We start from the raw sequence: 20,375 nt of genomic DNA, 5'->3' as shown, positions 1-20,375 counted from the left end.
TGGCACTCGAACAAAGTGGTAGAACACATAAAATCCCTTAATTTCGAAACAACAGACTCAATTCATGCAGGCGATAATGCATAGTTTTTTAGTTAAATAGATTCAGTTGTGAGTCATTGTTCCTATACACATGAATTTAGTCCGAAATTCGCTCCAAGTATGTATATCCTCAACAAAATTCAGGGGCGTGGCTGCTTCTGATTTTGGTAATCAGAAGCTGAGGCGGTTCTAAATTTGATTGAGTAGGAATATACCTTTTTAAGTTAGGAAATTTCAATAAAATACCAGAATTTTAAATTTTTCTTTTAGATTTTGTGCCTTTCTCTTAATGCGATTGGCCATTGGTGAGAGACTCGTTTAGGTGATACAAAAGCCATTGTTGGTTGCCCTCAAGGTCATTTTAAAATGTAATTTGTTTTGAATTGTTAATCATAACTCCCCCCTCTTTCTCATCAACATAATCACCAGCAGGTACTTCATTCAATCATCCAAAGACTTAGAATTGGAATGGTTTCACTCCTCCATCTGGACTGCATGCATCTTGCTAACAGGAGTTGTGGAAGAAAATGAACAGTAGATTAAAAATCTTCAAGAGGGAGAAGATAGATGATTTTTTGACTGAACATTGCTCCAATTTTTCATGTATTATTGAATTCATTATCATTTAATGTGACTTCATATTCAAACATTCCATAAATAGTAAATTGTTTCAACTTGCTCGACAAATGAATAAATGTTGAAAACTCTGTAGCGCAAGTGAGTTGATATTTTTGTGGATGAAGTAAAACGCTCGAAGTTTTTTTTAGTAATTTATGCTCACTCGAGGGGATGTTAACAAAAGTTTCGAAATAATCACGATATGCAGAACTTTTTACTCAGAGATTATAAAAGTAAATCCTTCAGTTAGCTGAATTATTATTTACGAATACCAATTAAATTTCCCAATTAATGTTAACAATTATCGAAATGCGGTCACAATAAGTTATGTATGAAATCAATCATTAAACACATTAAAAAAAAGCTTGTAAGTGTATCGAAATTCATATTAAAAAAAATTAACTGCAGTTCGTAGGCAGACACAGAGTCATGGTGCATGTGTTTGCTATGTGTACTTCACTCTACTGGTGTATAACCTGCATAACATTCTATAAAACTTTCGTTTATTTAAAAATAAATACTAAATAATAAATGAATAATCAATGTCATCTTAATTATGAACAGTGAATGAAATCTTAGAGTTCTTTGTCCCAATTGTTTATAAATAAAAAATAAATAAATAATTATATAGAACTAATATACGGAGCACAATATCGTCAATCATTATTACTCAATAATAACCATCTTTACACAGAAGCAGGTAATTTTATGGGGATTATGTGAAATCTGCAATATTCCAACAGGATTTATAGCCCCTATATCAGGCTTTACTGAAATTTTGGCAGACGAGACGAAATTGTATATAAATTTTATGACATATAATGTAATATAAAATCCGATAACTTCGGGTGTCTTTTTAAATTATTATAAAAAATCTGCAACAATGCCGTCCGTTTCGTGTCTCTTACATTATTTATCCAAGTTAATATAGTATCAGCTTGATTTAATGTAAGTATCACAGTTAGAGCAAATAGTTCAATAACTCTTCAACAAATAATTTGTGTTTTTTTTCTTATGTCTAAATGTGAGTATCGAGAGAATTTTTATATCTCACGAAAACTTTTGTTTGAATTGCCTACGCCGAACATATTACAGGGTAGGAGTTTGGTCTCCATCTAGAAATCTTCAATCAGTTTTAATTTTAGCTTCCTTCTTTGATTCCACAAAACGAAAAAGATTTAAAATCTAGTATACCTGGCAGATAAATCAGTATCATAAAAGCAAAATTAGCAGAACTGAGTATCCGATAATATTTTAAATATTTTTAATAAATCCGATAATAGGCCTGCTCTGCAGAGGTGTAATTACTACATGTTCAGCGCATTCTATTTCATATACAAAAAAATATCTTGGAATTTCTATATCACAAGCTAAATATCAAGTCTCTTAACTAAAGGAGACATGCATAAGCGGTACATTCCAGACTTGATTAATTCAATTCAACGTCTTTTTGGCCTTTTTTAAAGGTGTATCTTCTAGCTACATTCTGCTTACACGCCTTCCATGCTAGGAAGGGCAGATGTAACTCTACGACAACCAGAAACTCAAGGTTATCTCAGAAACATTATTGGGTCAAATTGTACATAAGTGACACTTCCTGCAGGTAGCACTGATCCATCATTTTGCAGGGCCAAACTAGGTGAGGATGAGATACATAAAAACAAAAAGCGCATCAAAATTCAAACAATGAGCCATTCATTGCACAGAGTGTACCGAAAAAACACGAAGTGCTTCCTTATAATTCGAGGCGATTGTAGATCCAAGATTTCAGAGGCTGCAATTTGGTGAAATGAACAGAGTTCACTCTCTGTTACGTGCACTCTCTGTTGGAATGATAGCTACATTTTATATTCATCTCTATTTTTGTTGATGTCTATATGGTGAAGTACATCGGCAAATGAAAGGTTGAAGATCTAATGAGCATCTTGTGATTTTCATAGGCGATATTTTTTTTAAACTCGTTTAGTGGAGACGGGCTTGCATTCGTTTAAACCAGATAACCAAATCATGGGTCATTAGGTCCAGATAACCAATGAATGTGTCTAATAACAATTAAATTACGTGTCATCTCGATAACAAAATCATGTGTAGAGCTGAACGGATTAGTAGACAGATTTTCTGTTCTAAATCATCCAAATCATGGGTCATTTAGACCAGATAACCAGTAAATGTGTCAAACAATACCTAAATGATGTGTCATCTAGAAAACTAAATCATGTGTAGGACTGAACGGATTAGTAGACAGATTTTCTTCACCAAATCCTGCGCTGGCGTCTCGTTTTCTTGGTACCAAAGCCGCGGTAGTCGACCTTCCTGGCGCGCTGCATCCTCTGTACAAGAGGGATTCATCAATAATTTGATATCGTTTAGATTAAACCTGAAAATTTGAATGGATTTGAAATTATATGGTTGTAATTAATACCTCGACATATAAATGAATGTAGATTTTAAAGCCTTGTTTAACACATCTCGTTAAAATTGAACATATAATTTATATGTCTTTTTAGCGCATTTTCACATTTATGGAAAAAAATGCAGTATTGTGCTCGCCATGTCCGTCTGTCTGTCTGTCCGTCCGTCTCTCCGTCCATCCGTGACCACAAGTTTTCGTCGACGAGAAAATGCGCTCTCTGTCACTCACTGCTGTGAGTACTGAGTTATATTTTTTAATACCTATATTCTACGTGTATGAATGTAGCTCTCCTAAATAGTTTTAGGTGCATTTATTAAAAGTAGTAAGATTATTTTTTTACGAAAATTGCTGATAAATTCAGTATAATGTGGACAGAATATGTTTTTAAATGCTACAAACGTACAGTATTTCCTGTGTTCCGTCGTTACACTGTACTAGATATTTTGTTATTTGTTCCTGAAACTTAACGTTCACTCATATCCTGTACTTTTCTCGAAAGCTCAGCCCTCATTATCCTTAAAACCTAGGGAAGCCTCTGATGTGCAAATCACGCTGGACCCACTTATATTACTCTAGGCCCACTTACATTACGCTGGACCCACTTACATTACGCTGGACCCACTTACATTACGCTGCCCCACTTACAATACGCTAGACCCACTTATATTACGCTAGGCCCACTTACATTACGCTGGACCCACTTACATTACGCTGGACCCACTTACATTACGCTGGACCCACTTACATTACGCTGGACCCACTTACATTACGCTGGACCCACTTATTTTACGTTGGACCCACTTATATTACGCTGGACCCACTTGCATTACGCTTGAACCACTTACAGCTGGGAAGTAGTCATAGGCCGAGTCGAAGTTCGGAAAGTCGTCCATGGGATCGCAATCGTCAGGCAGGTCCCCACTCTTCTGCTGGGGACGACTCTCGAATCTAGGTCCCGGTTTGGGGCGACACTCGGCAACCGGTCCAGGTTTGGGGCGAAATTTGGAAACCGCTACCGGTTTGAGGCCACACTCGAAACCAGAACCCGGATTGAGGCTACACTCGAAAACAGAACTCGGTTTGGGGCGACACTCGGAAAAAGTTTCAGCCAGAAGTCCCGGTGACATATCTTCGTTTGGGACAGCGAACAAATGCGAAGTATTTTGTGACGAAGAAGAATCTTCATCTGAAGGAAGTGGTGACGTCGAGTTGCACTTGAGTGGCGACATGGGGGGAGTGATAGTCGTCGAGTACGGAAATGCGTGGCAATTTGAGTTAGAAGAATCCGGAGTCATTGGAGGCGATAACGGCAATGAACAGTCAAAGTCTGTTGATAAAAAAATATAAAATGCTCGATGAAAATAGTGATATGAGCGATGTTTCATATGAACACAGAATTTTTTCCAGACAAGTATACATCATAATTCAGGTGTGGCCAGAGATCAAAATTCCCACATAAGTCGTTTGGCTCCTCAAGATTATCTCAACATATTTGACTAGTTATACTAGTCAAATTACTACTGTTGTAGACTGGTAAGACAATTGTTCCTGCTGCACACCAAATATCAAAGTCTTATAGCCGATGTCACGCTTGGTTAGATCAGGAATATAATTATTAAGAATTAATTTGCCTTGAATATCATCATAAACATCTCCAGAAGAATTTTGAATGAGTAAACCTAATCAAAATTCAATCATAAGGTGGCAATAAATCAAATGATGACATATAGGCAGAGGTTGATGATCACTCAGGTGGAGAAATTCAGCCAACTGCTGCCGAGATTCCAAAATCGGTTGATATTAAGTTGTTTAAAAATCAATCGACAGTTGATAGACAATCTTATGCTGATATTCAGCTGCCGGATTCCATTTAGGCATAACCTGGCTTTCTTTCATGATCTGGAATTTAGTCATAGGCTGCCATTTAGTCATAGTCCGACATCTAGTCGTAGTCTAATATTATGTCATTATCTAACATGACCTTCAATAAGTTTTGATTTTCTAGTAAATTCAGTTAGATCACATTCGATCGGCAGCACCAAAACAACACTGTAGAACTTTGTAACATCAGCTCTGTTACAAAAAAAGTGCTTTGAGTTTAACTGAAATATAAGTTTGCTGTTCTCCTTATAGTTTTATTCATCAGTATTTATGTGTAACATTAATAAATTTTGGCTTTAACCATTTCAACATCATACATTAGGAATGAAATTTAGTGTACAAATTTATATAATATTCATAACTCGTGCAAAATTGCGTAAAATATCACCTCCTTTGACTCACCTCCGAAGACCACGTCACAGTTACTGTGCTCTACGTCACTCAAATAACTGGCAAGCACATCAGTTGTTGCGTCTATGCCGCATAGTTCATCGCATCGCTCGCCAGGAATCTCAAAAGGTGTCATCAATCCTTGCCAAACACACTTTCCCTCCGAATCCCTTTTTGCAAACGGAGGTGTATCTGCCAGCTGGAAGAAGTTTCCTTCCAAAATAGGAAGGTCAGACACGGAGTAATTTGACTCGACGTTCGAGGTATGCATGGGCCGAAGCTCTTCCACGATGTTCATGTCTATGTTGTCGCCGGAGCTCTGGTCGTCGTTAATAAATTTCTCGTAACCTCCGGTGCTGTCTTCGGACTCAGACAAACGACGGTTCTTCCATTGCAAGGTGCTTGACCCATCCCATTCGATGCTGCAGTCGTCAGTGCAGTCTTGGAAATGTTCTTCTTCCAAATCCATATAATCGGACATGGAGTCGTTCAGCGATTCTCCTATGCCAACCTTGTTATGGTATTGATGTGAAGATCTCTCTTTTACCAAATCCTCTGCTTCATAAGACTGAGCTTCGTAGGTTTGAGAAGCAATAAAAAGAACTGAATTTCCAGAAGTTCCATCCTCTAATTTTTCATCATCTTCATTTTCGGATGAGGAAGACTGGTGGTCAGCTTCAGGGAAATCCAGCGAGTCATAATAATAAGAACAATCATGTTCCTCAGACTTTGATTCTTCTTCAATCTCATAAAGCAATGGCTCATTTTCTTTGGCGAATTCTGTTAATGCGATACTCTCGTCAGCAACTTCAAATGTTGTGTCAAATTGATCTTCTGGCTCATCTACGATGTGACCATCTTCTTCTTTTGCGTGCTTCACCATAAAAGTTTCATGCTCGGACTCATGGAACACGGAACTTTCTTGTCCTTCATCGTACTGCGTGACAAAAAGAGGCTCATTAAGCGACATGCATTCTTCTTCTTCGTAATACTTTGTGATTGAAAGTTCATTTTCGGTTTCTTGTTGGAACAAATTTTCCTCTTCTACGAACTCGCCAACGGAGGAATCTTCGGATTTGGGAGGCACCAGCATCCAACTATCCGGGTCCTCTTCATCGAAAGAAGAAACTGTAACAAAAACGATAAATGGTACCAATTGTCTGGTGATATTTCCCCCGAGACATGACTGTTATACGGTCGTGGAATGAGCCAAAATAGGACAATATTGAGGTAACCTCGTACTTGACTGAGAAAATTGTAATATGAAGCCTATATAAAATTCACATTCATTACTTTTCAAATGTTAATTTTATATAATTAATTAATTTTTTTATGATTCTGTGCTTAAAATACGTAGAGAAATTGAATATAGAACAAACAATTACGTGTGCCAAGTGGATCTAAACGTTAGAACCCAACTTACTGATTGAGAAATCCTCTTCAGTTGAGCTGGAGGACCTCACAGAAAGGGAGCATTCATCGAGTCCACCGCCCACCTCTGCTGCAGATGTCATGGTTGTACCAACAGAACAGGGAGCCGATACCGTCAAATTAATGGGCAGCGAGAAATAAGTCCCACCCAGAATTTCCTTATTCAAGTCCAATGTCAATTCAGTAGAGAGCGGATCGATGTCGGGATACTGGTTGGTATCCGTCGCTGGGGAGTTGTCAACAGCGCCGGTATGGGGCATTTCTTCCATTAAATTCGATTCGTTGACAAGTGGCCCAGTTTCATCGGTTAGAACTTGTCCAGTTATTGAAAGTTTTACACCAGTAGCGCGATTGTTTCTTGGTGAGGTTTTTTCATCAATGGATGAAACCGCTGAGGTTTCCAGTGATGCATGTGCAGCATTCCCGGTGTTGCATGTATTCAATAGAGCAACAGGTGACGATGGGTCGGCGTCTGCGTTGGCCGAAAGAGTCTCGATAGCAGCCAGAAGGAATACTGCCATCTCGATCAAAACTTTTATCCTTTGTACTCTCCTTGCTTCATTTATGAAGTGCTCAGGTGCATATATTAAAAGATGTAATATTTTACACCCAGGCTTCCCATCAGGTCATAACGACTCAGATTAATTGATCGCGATCGTTTCCCGGGTATAAGTAAGTTACGCACCTGTAAAATTGTTATAAAAAATCCAGTAAAATTTAAAATTATGCGTGACTTGAAAAGATATAATAGAAAAATATTTGGAGCATACATTATAGAAAATTCACATTTATTAGTTTTGTCCATCAGCGAGTCATCACACTTCTTGAACATCAAAGAAATGTAATTTTTGAATAAGTCCAAGTATATAATTGGTAGAAACATAAATTATCAGCCTAAAAAATAGGACTTTTAATTGTACCTCACTTATTTACATTTATCTCAGACAAGAGCAGATATGACAACAAATATTCTGTATCCTCGTAAATTCTCCGAACTCATCCGCGCGGCACTAACTACACCAACTCGAACGCCGAACGCAACTTTCCAGATCAAAAGTTCTTCAATTAGGAACGGTTGTGCTTGGCATTCAGAACAGAACCAGTTATTATCAATGTGTCGAAGGAGGAATTATTATATATTTTTATGTCATTTCATTTTTAATTACAAATAAACTTGAAAAATTAGGTTAGGTTCAGATAGGCAAGGCTAAGTTCGTTTAAAGAAAATTACGTAAAAATCTGAAATAATTCCCCTATCGCGGCTTTGCAAATAATTTTTATATTGTGAATATAATGCAGGTCCGTTTATATTTAAAGAATTAATGTTCTGGGATGTTGCGCAAAGTTTTGTTGTATGTTTGAGTCTGCTGGTGAGTTCACGCGTGAGTTCGAATGTGGCGATTCGGTCCCTCAATGACGGTTCAGAATATGCCACTTGCCATCTGATAAAACGATGTATTCTTATGACTGCTTAAAAATATTTCGTATTCACTTAGATTCAGCTCATAAATTAGTTTCAGAAATTAGTTTATTTCTGACGAGTGTTCAAACGTTTTTATTGTAACAAGTCACATCAGGTATTGTAGAAAAATACAAGCGACTTGTGCTCTATTGAAGAAAAACATCACAAATTTTTGTTCGGATTAATTGAAGCCCAAGCCACCAATTTGTTTGGAATACTTGAAGCATCAGCACCTATTTGTTCGGATTAGTTGAAGCCTAAGCCACTTATTTATTTAGATTACTAGAAGCATAAGCACCTATTTGCTCGGATTAATTGAAGCCTAAGCCACCCATTTGGAGAAGTCGATAGTCGGGGCAGGTTACTTAGGTTTACCCAGCGGCACAGTATTGCGTGGCCAGCAATGGCCGTTGCCTAGGCGATCACGGCCAACAAAACACTTGCAGCAGCGATTCACTTTACCATGGCCGCATTTATTCATGATAATGCCGATATGGAACTTTGGATGGACTTTGATCTCGTAATTTGAGTTTTTCTTACGCATTAAATGATATCCACGAAAAAGATGGTATTAGCCATATTTTAATATGGCCTCGCAATCAATGGCGCTTATAGTTAAAAGCAGTCAATTACAGCGCGATTTCAGGTCAATCACGACATCACGTCGTGTTTGTTTGGAATAAGTTTGGAAAATCAACACAAGGTATTGAATTAATTTTGTAGGAAATTTTATTCCCAAGATGTTTTCATTTGCAATGCTTCGTTGTTCTATTTTTGAACTATATGAAGGCAAATTGAACAAAAGGACAAAATCGTTTAAGAATAACTATGGAAAATTTTCGGCCCGCTCAAACTTATACTCGGCCTGATCTTATTTATATTAATATAAAATGCACTAAAAATTTTTGATTAAGTAAATATGAGAATGAAAACCGTATATTCACAAGAAATTATCTTATTAAATCGTCCACAAAGCTAGAATTCCTGCTCGTTCTTTTCGTTGCTGATCGATGCGTCACGAGAGCAAACTATACTCACACACTCCCTCATCTAGCGTTGGCGTGACACTGAAGTACGGATAAAAGTTAACCTTCCACACATGCATCACACTAGCACATGGAGGTGACAAAATTGTGCCCGTGTTAACGTGGATTCATGTTTTATACAAACAATAGTTAATTCGACTCTAATCGCCAACCATTTTATTAAAGGTATCTAATGTGGAACCATTCGTTACTCATTTCTTCCTTTTCGCAGGTAAGGTAGTTGGTAATGTAGTTCCCAAACTTTCTGTAATCCAGAATTTGAGTGTTTGGTACAATGTTTGCGTACCAACAACTATCACCGTGAAGCAATAATACTACATATTGGCCGCTAAGATGTAATTTATTTGCACTACATCGTCCATGGTTGACTAGTTCAACCATGACATCGTCCTCGTTGTTAGATTACACAACCGGACGCGATTTTGTCCGGGTTTCTAACCCATTTCCGGTAATGTTACCAATTCTGTCCGGTTATTGCTGGATATATGCAAAAATTGTCGTGCTATCGAAGCACCAGTTTTACTTAGGGGCAGCAGGGAAATAAATAGAAGATATTTTTCAAATAGTGATACACTTGTCCTTGTGTGACTCATTTTGACCCAGTTTGGCGTGGGAAAAGGATGTATTAGCACTACACACATGACTGGTGTCACGAACTGGACAATATGATCCGATAATTTTTGTGACTGTAACGCTTACTGACGATATCGTGAAGCTGAATTACTGCAGTTCGATGAGTCATCGATCACGGGCAAACGGACATGGATGCATCCAGTTTCTAAATAGTTTTTAAAAAAATTCTTTTTTGTTTGAAAACTAATAGATTTAGAGTTTAAAATAACAAATGAAATGCAAATTCACTTTCTTTGTATCACAAAATACAAATAAATTTGTATAATCTTTCTTCGCAAATTCCGGAAATGAAGATTCTTTTTTTCTTATCCTGGAATAAATTTTCCACGTAGCAATTTCTCAGTTTTCTTAGGAATCAACAAAATTGTAAGTCAAGAATTAACTCTAATCTGCCCAATCTATTCTTTGCTTGCTACGGCTTAGGAGGTTTTATCGATTTAATTTGTACGAAGAGACGTACATAAGTTGCCATTAATTGAAAAAAACACGATATTAATCCACTGAGCCTTTAATTTTTTCATCCCTGAATGTTTGATATCGATTAATAAAATATTATTACACGTATTAACCCTTTTAACTATAACTGTAGATCTTCCGTACAGTATATTATGCATTTTAATAAAACAAAATAATAATATCTTAATAAAAGAATATGATCTACGTTAAAGGTTTCTTCGTATCTTGCGATGTCGTCACATTAAAAAGTGAATGTTTTCCATCATAAAGATTCTGCTTCCACTAATATTTTCACTATATAACACTGATATATTTTTTAATATAATAAATACTATCATTTAAATTGATTTCAAACAGAATTTTTCAGTTCTTGAACTTGAAGTTATGAATTTGGAGATTACCTCTAATTATTAATTGAAAAAATAGATTATTATTATTATTTATTATTTCGAAAAACACATCTTGGACTAAGTCGGCATAGCTAAGGCATGAGCAATGGGAAAGAATTTCGGGTCGGCATAAGGAATAAATTTCGAGATTGAATTGAAAGAAAAAGATTATTATTTATTTATTATAATACAAAACACATCTTGGACTAAGTCGGCATAACAAAGGCATAAGCAATGGGAATGAATTTCGGGTCGGTATAAGGAATGAATTTGGAGATTACCTCTAATTGAGATTGAATTGAAAGAAAAAGATTATTATTTATTTATTATAATACAAAACACATCTTGGACTAAGTCGGCATAACAAAGGCATAAGCAATGGGAAAGAATTTCGGGTCGGCATAAGGAATGAATTTTGAGATTGAATTGAAAGAAAAAGATTATTATTTATTTATTATAATACAAAACACATCTTGGACTAAGTCGGCATAACTAAGGCATAATCAATGTTAATGAATTTCGGGTCGGTATAAGGAATGAATTTGGAGATTACCTCTAATTATTAATTGAAAGAAAAAGATTATTATTTATTTGTTATATAGCAAAATACATCTTGGGCTAAGTCGGCAACACGAATAAACGGCCTATAGGCCTTCAGGTGCCTTGCGTCAGCCGTGCAGCGACCGTCGCTTAGTTGCACCACCTCCTGAAATTTCAACGCTTGAAGTCTTTTATTTATGAAATATCAGTTGTGTATTTTTTGGGTTCGTTCAAATTCATGTGATGAATTAAAATTTGGGGAGGTACGTTACAAAATTTCAAATACTCTTGAAATATCAGCTGTGTATTTTTTATGTTCTTTTCAAATTCATGTGATGATATTTTTATATTTTTTTTTCAAATTCATGTGATGAATTAAGATTTGGGGAGATACGTTACAAAATTTGAGTGACTTCATTCAATAAGGAGAATTTATGTAATAATGCTTCCGAGGTCAAACGCTCAGAAGAATGAATGGGTAATATTGTCTAAATAGTGACAAACTTCCTGCACGTAGCAATTGTATGTGTTTTTGCTGAACCAAACTGGGCCAGGACGACCCATACGAGGGCAAAAAATGCATCCCTGCTTGGACATGTATAATTTATTTCTTTGAGTGAAGGGCGGATGGAATTTATTTAGCTACATTCTTCAATTTGACAACTTTTTTGGGAAGGGGTAACATGGAGATAAATTGGATAAATAAATGGAATATTTCGGAGCTAAACTAGATCATCAAGATTTCATGCAAGCTAGTTTTTCCAAATTTAGTATAAATTGATAGTTGACCTTTTCTGATTAATTAATTTCTTGGTAATAATTATTTGAAATAAGTACTTAGAATCGCTTGAGTAGCTTTCAATTTAGTCACATCTGCAATGAATGTTCTCACGATTTAAAAATTGTAACCTTAAACAAAGGCGAACACTTTAGTACAAAATGAACAGCGTTGCTAGGCCGCAGGAGGAGGGTGGTGTAGGAGGGGCTGGGGAGGAGGGGCGGAGCATTGCTAGACATGATGCAACTTCATCAACAAAGCTACACGTATCACTAATTCAACTTTTCCCATGACTATTTCAACGATTAATACTTGAAAAAATAAGAGAAATATTATTTTAGCATCCTATGCTCCCATTTTTAATTGTTTGAAAGAACCTAAAGTGCGACTATATGTCTATATCCATTATTTTTGAGACGTCAGACGTGGTGAAATGCCTTCACAAAGCTCGGCCTATAAAAGCCCGTGCACGGGTCGTTCCTGGTCACTCGCCCGTCTGCAGTCACTGTAAGACGGGCACGGCTGTAGCGCTGCTGACGTCAATTACTTGTAAATGTAAGTGTTATGATCCTGTATTTTTTTGAGGAATGTCCTGATTTCTGTTAGAACCTTAGACTCTATTTCTCACTGCTCATTTTCATTTATGTTTCAAATTAATCTAGTTTCTTCTGAAAAATACTCTTTTGAAATGCATCCCACTACTTTTCAGCGAAAATGTATTATAATTTTCATTAAAGTAATTTTCTGATAATTTAAATGATCACTCCCATTGAAAACAATAATACTAATATTAAAAAAAATAATTTCAATGACATATTATTTTCTGAACATACATCTAGCTCCCATTATATTCTTCAGAAACGACATCGGCAGAAAAATTCTGATAAGAAGACCGTCAGAGAAGAGCGATGTCTTCACCGCTTGGATCGCTCGAGGTTCTCAGCGAAGTGGACCTCGATGAGTTCGAGCTGCTCGGTGGCGAGTCTCCTGAGCTCGACGACGGTGAGTTCCTCAGCGAAAAATTAACTTATTAATTCCTTATTAAACTAACCAATTAATGTCTCATTCACTATGGATTGCTTACGGGTGATTATTGGAATTAATTGTACATTGGAATGTTCGTGATTGTTAGTATTTTCTTTAGAGAATTATTTTGTGTTCAAATCTTGAACCGATGTGATTGATTTCGCTATCAATCAATTACCAGACTGTGTAATTGATTTATTATTTAGGTAAATTAATAATTGCATCAGATACCTACAATCTGTCATAGTCGTCTGCTACCGGCGTCATGTGTGCTAACAAAGATCTTGGTGAATTTTTTACGTTATCTGCTAGCTTTTATTGTTGACGAATAAAAAAACCGGCTTAGCAGAATTTCGAAGAATTAAAGAAATTGACGAGAAATGCTTCACCTTATAAACAAATTATAGAAAGTTTCAATTATTGAAATTGAAATTTATGTTTGCAGAAGACGGCTGGCTCATCGTTTCGTCATCGACGCCGCCGACAGAGGATGATATTTTCGACCGTTTTTCCGATGAGGAATTCGATGTCGAACTAAAACCGTTTGCTGTAAATATAGAATTAATAAAAACAAACCAAGACAATCGTGGCAATGATCGCGAGAACAATCAGGATCAAATTAATCCTGGTATAGTAGAAGAAAATGAAATAAATGATACAGGATGCAGTGAGGTTTCGATTTTCGGAAACGAAGAAATAATTAGCTTCGTTGATGGGCATTTCGACGCTGGTACCCTTGATACGCAAACGGAAGATGAAACTTTCACCGAGCTGCGCCAACAACGTGAATTCGATGAAGTTTTGTTGAATTTTAGTGCAGACGAAAGCTTTGCCTCAGAAGATTGTGAAATAACCATGGAAAGTCTCATAGATGTGGCGTTTGAAATTGAAACCGGACATTCGTTCAAAGATTTGGGCATGTCTGGCCCAGAAAAATGTGTCTCAGATCAAGAACAGGAGGGTGTTCTTCTGGCGAACGGCTTGAGCTGTGGAAGCGACAAATCTTATTCGACATCGCAAGATTTGGGAGATGATTTAAATACTGTAGATGAAGTAGATGAGCTATGCTGGGACTCGCTGACCGACATCGCGTTTGGAGATGATAAGTTCTTCCTCGTTAGTCGCCCCGTTTCATGTGGAGGGAAAACCAAAGAAGACGAGATGGCATGTAAAAATGCTTGGAAACTAAAGACTGGAAATGATGAAAGAAAGGATAATCTTGTCCAGAACATCGAATGTGATCTTAGAGAGAATATTTTCCTCAGCAAAAAACATACGAGGAGACGCAAGAGGCTACGTCGATGGGCTGAAAAGAAGTCGTTCACTAAATTTCCGAGGAGCGCCATAACCGATAACGTATGTGCAAACGAAACCACGAGCTTCGAAAACGTACGGGGTATTCCAGACTGCACCACTCTCATGCTGTCATCAATTTTCGAAGAAAGAAACCTTGTGTCAGAACCTTGTAACAATAATATTTCTGAAGGTGTGACGGTAGTTTCATCAGAAGAAATGGCACATACGTCGTGCACTCTGGAACATAAGAATTGTACCCTGGAACATAAAAATTGTACCCTGGAACACAAGAATTGTACCCTGGAAAATGAAAATTATTGTCTCGACTTCAGCCATGAACAAAATGGTCACGAAGAGATCCTCAACAAGGAACAAGACAGACAGGAAAGCCAAGACATACCAGACATGGATGGCGACAGAGCGCAGGAGTTAGAAGATAGGAAGGAAGAAGAGGAAAATTTGGAAGAATATTTTTCAGAATTATGTGGCTATGATCTGCCTTACGACCATCCCCCTGATGTGAGTACTAATGCGTACAACTTTACAACTCTTCAATTAAAAAAAATTCAACGAATTTTTGACATTTTGTTACACTTTTTTGACATTTTGTTACTAGAAAATTTGTTCATTAACTGCATCGAAGTTCGCATCTGTCGTGTTTTTATTTGCTCAATGAATCTTCCAATAACTCGGTTATTAACAGAAAAGATTCATTTTTAAAAATACACATTCAGATATGCTACTAACGCCATGAAAAGTTTTAATTATTTAATTTGTTTTAATTTTCTTCCCACACAGGATTTCAGCACGCGCAAGATTGATTTCTTCGGCAGTCGACTTCGGAAGAAATTCTGCCGAGACTTGATGAAGAAGCGAGGCTGCTCGTGGAGAGTGTGTTACTACCACTACTAATTTGATGAAGATGAGAGACGGCTCATGGAAAGTGTGTTACTACCACTACTAATTTGATGAAGACGAGAGACGGCTCATGGAAGACGTTACTACCACTACTAGTTTGATGAAGATGAGAGACGGCTCATGGAAGGCGTGTTACTACCACTACTAATTTGATGAAGATGAGAGACGGCTCATGGAAGGCGTGTTACTACCACTACTACTTTGATGAAGACGAGAGACGGCTCATGAAGAGTGTGTTACTACCACTACTACTTTGATGAAGATGAGAGACGGCTCATGAAGAGTGTGTTACTACCACTACTAATTTGATGAAGTTGAGAGATGGCTTATGGAATGCGTGTTACAACCACTAGTAATTTGATGAAGAGGCAAGGCTGCTCATGGAAGACGTGCTACTAACACTACTAGTAGTTACTACTTACTAGTCATTGCAGACGCTTCTGTTTCGAGGAAAAAATGTTATATTTATTGTACAGATAAGGGATTACGAACACTTTCACATTAACTTAATTCTTAAACGTCATGTGACGACTGGACATAAACCGTATTGATGAACAAGAATCTCTAAAGGATATATATTTTCATTTATTTATGATTGTTTACGGTTCAAATGGCTTTACCCATTGCCATTAAAGTGAAAATAGTAATCTATAGATTATAGATAGATGTTATTCTAGTGTTTAACATGAACTTTGTTACTAGAATTATTTCATATATGACCCTAGTCCTATTTTATTTTGACTTTATCAACTGACACGATGTTTTTCTTCACCCACATTTCTCTCTGCTATTTAACGTACAAAACTCGTGTGATATTATGGAGAAATTTTTAAAAGTTGCTCGAAGAAAATCGTCTGGTTTGTAATTCACCGATTATCGTGAATAATTATTTTTACGGACAGAGCAGGATATTGAGCTATGAATAACGATTACCAGAGACTTCTCTCATTATATGTACAAATTAAAGATAATAGGTGATGTAATTGTTTGTTTATATAGATATGAGCCAGTTCATGAGCCAGTCAATCATGTCTTCATGAGCCAGTTGAGACATAAAAAATGATTTATTTTCCCTTCAAAATTGGTTTCTATTCAAAGAAAACGAGTTTTCTCGCAGAAACTGATTTAAAAGTTGGATCTTTTTTGTGTCTCTATCAAAAATCATGGTTGAACTAAAAATATTAGTTCAACCATGAACAAAAATCTCGTTATGAGTTTCAGCAAGGCACTTGTGATTTTTAGAAGTTTGATCTCCACTTTACACGTATTTATAGACTAACTTAATAATTTTGCGTGCGCCGGACGCCGGTGAGGGTCCGAGGGTGGAATGTGGCCAAAGAACTTTCAGAAGTTTCCTGTATCGGTTGAGATGCGTCACCGTTTATACGGGACATGCACATGTTAGTGAAATTATGAAAATACAATTTTCTTTTAATTAATCCATTGCAGATAAGAGAAATAAATAATGTTTATATTCTAGATTCAACTTAGATAGTAAATAATCAACCGTAATAGTGGCTGTCAAAATATTAGGACAAAACTCCAACTTTCCAAGTCTTTACAGCAAACACAAATAATATTAAAATTTGTAGCAAGCTTGAGATATCCACCAATCTTAAGGTTAAAATTAAGATTAACAGATTAATATTTCCACCAATCAAATTTTCAGTATTGTTGCTAGTTTGGTCTCCAAAAATTGTTGTTGGTCTCCCAACAAAATTGTTTTGAATTTACTTGCAATTTTCGTGCGTTCGAATTAATGCTTCAGTTGAACTTTGAGCAAACTAATGATATGAATACTTATGAGTTATTATTATTTTTCAAATGGATGAAATCCTATACAATGCACGTTACATTCGTGTTCGGTGAAAACTCATTTAATCGGAAATGTAGAGTCAATTATATGGTCTAAACGGATTTATTTACAGCTTATGCTCATCCAACTTTATTCTAGGGACATTTTCCTGACAGGAACACCTCCCATCACATGTTAAATGATGATATTTTTTTTATATCAGCAAGTAATGCCTATAAAATTATTTAATAACGGGAAAAATGTAACAAATTGTCTTTTGAAATTCATACAACCCATTACATTACATACATGATACAACCCATTACATTACAAACCCAACTAAAGTTCAGTTAAGGAAGTACCAAAATATTATAATAGGAGTATGATAATATCATAACAGATATAGAATAATACGTTCGCACCACATTAAATTTTAAAACCTGTTTACCGTAGATAGGATCATCAAATATACTTAGACCGTAGATACATCAAATATACATCAAATTTATATACGAGTGTAAAACTTGCATAGCAATTTGGTTCATACAATAGCCGAAACAATCTGCATCCAAAATTATGTAATAAAAAATTAAAATGAAGTATTAAATAATTTTGAAATCTAATAATGAGGTATTTAAATAAAGAAATATTGCCAAGAAAGCCGAAATTGCCGTAAGTCGAGGAAGTAGAAGCCATATATGGCAGGCAGCTGTTCAGATAGCGTCGCGGTCAGTGATTCATAGCCCAATTATTTCAATGAAAAATACATAAACACAACTATAAAATTAATAAAAATTTTGTGTTTAACATGACGCTTCTGGAGCAAGGTACAATACTCGCAAGTGCTTGAAATTTTGCAAACGAGTCAGCTTCTTAAATCAATAATAACTTTTATGGGGAATTAATCAAATAAGAAAAAACTCAATGAGTACCTTAAAGGTACTTCACACTACCAGGCTTAGTCATCAGTTGCTTCAATATTAATTTGTATTAACTACAAAATTATTACAATATCAATGATATTAAATCGAATAAAATTAAATATTATTATTACAAATAAATGTTTAATCTATTAGTATTATAATATTTATATTAACCTGAACTTGATCGGCATTTGTGTGATTCGATCCAAAAGTAAACATTTGTTTCGGGCAGGAGGTGAAGGAATTGTCAACATGTTTGATTAGTTTCACTAACGATATTTACGACAGTACCCCAATTTAGATACTCGGGGCCCTCCAATTGCCAGCTCGTTAGCTTAATGGAAAAACGGTGTAAATTGAATCCATCATCCGGCCATGACCCCTAAAAAGTTGGGGGCTGCATTGGTCAAAGCGACCCTTAATGGGGGACCCCTACAAGCTCCCCTCAAAAGGAGAGGGCCAAAGTGCCTCAATAAGCCATCAGCGAGACTAAACAAAAACGTTATATTTCACTGCAGTGTAACTTCTGGTAAATTGAACGATTTTTCAAATCATCTAAATTATTGTATCATATATAATTAATAAATCTCGTGAAATATCAGTCGAGAAATTACATACAAGATGTAATGAAATTAAGATTGATCAACAATTAGGGTTCTTTGCACATCTGTAATATAAGCAATAGATTTACCGTAGAAATAATTTCTACGGAGAAAATATAAATATAGATAAATTAAGGCAATTCTTATATTTACTTAAAACGAAACATATTTCAATAAATTTGATCGTGACAAATACTAAAGCCTTTTATCTCATTTTAATTGTATGTTAAGAAATATCTGATTTAGGCAGCGTCAGAAGCCTACTGTTTTAATAATAAGGTAAAAATAGGCAAATAGGTATATGTTATTATGTAAAATTTTACATTGAAGCCCTCCAGCGAAGTCATAGGCTACCAACATAGCGGCCGGCATGACTACCGCATAAACAAACTTAGCTTAAATTATTACTTACACAGCGCATGTGAGTGTCTAAAGTGAACATTTTTGTCGAGCTTGGTGGAGATCAAAGTTCACTTGCTGTAGTCACCGGTTTAATTTAGAAACGTGTAATCCAACAAACCTTTAATTATTACTGCAACTTTGCAGTTAAAAAATTACAAAATTTCTTACAAATTGTAGCTCCATCTTTACTGTAGATCCATCAAACAAATTGTAGATCCATCATCCTTGATTCGTTGTTCTAATCATTATCTAATTCAGAAGCAACTAAACGCAAAATGTGGAAATGAAATTTTTGTTGATTCGGATACTGATCTAAGTTTTGCTGTTGTTAGCGATTCACTCCAGAAATAATAGAAATCACATACCTGGAATTATATCAGCCACTGCAAAAGTGTAAAATTAACGCATTTATTGCGATTGTTTGAGATCCAAGTTTATTTGTGGCAGTTATTTGTCGATTTTCTAATTATGAAGCGACTAAACCAAAATGCATGAAATTGTTATCAGTCTCTGCCTATATAGGTTTTAAATTAACATTTATTTCGGGCTTGTTTGAGATCCAAGTTTATTTGAGGCGGCTAGCGGTTAATTACTTAACACGAAAATGATTAAACACGCACAACAAAATAGCACAGCTAATGCGCATGTGTTGAATCAAAATTTGTCAATTTTGATGGAGTGAAAGTTCATTTAAGGGAATTACCGGTTAATTGCCTAATTTAAAATAAAAAAAAACCCTAAACCTATTGTCTGTATCGTTGATCTATTTCAGTTGCTACCTGAGTAAATCTATGGCCAACTCATCACGATATATTTCTCTTTTTTCCCATAAATTTAGCGCCGTTAATTTCTATATTCCCTAAAACAATGTTCAGAAAGAATCCCTATTACACAATTCAAGTAATATGTTGGTTAGCTCATAGCAACAACCTGACTTAAGAAGAACATTTTACAGTTCAGTGGACTACAAACCGGTGCCGGGACCACCAGTCTAGACTTGTTCAAAAATATACTAATTTAAAACTTGTCCAGTAACGGTAACAAATAGAGATTGATTGACTGATTTATTTATTCACTCAGGAGCGCACATTACAATGAAGTATATAAGAAACGTGAAATTAAATTGCAAGGCTTCCAAGTGAATGCCCATATAAGCTAAAAAGCTTCGCAGGCAACATAATAGGCATAAAACTCTATTCTATTTATAATAAATGACGATGAGAACAAATAAAGAATAAATTACTAAAATAATAAAACTCATTGACAAACTTGAGAAAAGTGATAATCGCATGTCATAATAAAAATAAAAAAGAAATATTGGTTTAGTCGTTATCATA

At 35.8% G+C, this 20,375-nt stretch overlaps 2 protein-coding genes across 3 annotated transcripts; one reads left to right on the top strand and one right to left on the bottom strand.

Annotated features, from left to right (window-relative positions):
- Positions 1–2,615: 2,615 nt before the first annotated feature.
- Positions 2,616–9,294, bottom strand: LOC108681122. 2 transcript variants are annotated; one of them, XM_047883319.1, is made up of 5 exons: positions 9,273–9,294; positions 6,765–7,457; positions 5,354–6,469; positions 3,916–4,397; positions 2,616–2,987 (listed from the first exon to the last, which is right to left on the bottom strand). In XM_047883319.1, exons 2-5 carry the CDS (start codon positions 7,291–7,293, stop codon positions 2,910–2,912), a joined length of 2,205 nt encoding a protein of 734 aa, XP_047739275.1. In that variant the 5' UTR covers positions 7,294–7,457; positions 9,273–9,294; the 3' UTR covers positions 2,616–2,909. The 2 variants fall into 2 exon arrangements, with proteins under 2 accessions (XP_047739275.1, XP_018025603.1); XM_018170114.2 differs by lacking the exon at positions 9,273–9,294 and having other exon boundaries at positions 6,765–7,474.
- Positions 9,295–12,567: 3,273 nt separating this feature from the next.
- On the top strand, positions 12,568–15,500 carry LOC108681117. Its single transcript, XM_018170109.2, has 4 exons — positions 12,568–12,631; positions 12,935–13,078; positions 13,548–14,917; positions 15,197–15,500. Exons 2-4 carry the CDS (start codon positions 12,985–12,987, stop codon positions 15,308–15,310), a joined length of 1,578 nt encoding a protein of 525 aa, XP_018025598.1. The 5' UTR covers positions 12,568–12,631; positions 12,935–12,984; the 3' UTR covers positions 15,311–15,500.
- The last annotated feature ends 4,875 nt before the right edge of the window (positions 15,501–20,375 follow it).

This window comes from Hyalella azteca, unplaced genomic scaffold, assembly GCF_000764305.2.
Source record: "Hyalella azteca isolate HAZT.00-mixed unplaced genomic scaffold, Hazt_2.0.2 contig12589, whole genome shotgun sequence".
NCBI lineage: Eukaryota > Metazoa > Arthropoda > Malacostraca > Amphipoda > Hyalellidae > Hyalella > Hyalella azteca.
The sequence above is the reverse complement of the archived record's forward strand: the minus strand, read 5'-3'. Positions and strand labels throughout refer to the sequence as shown.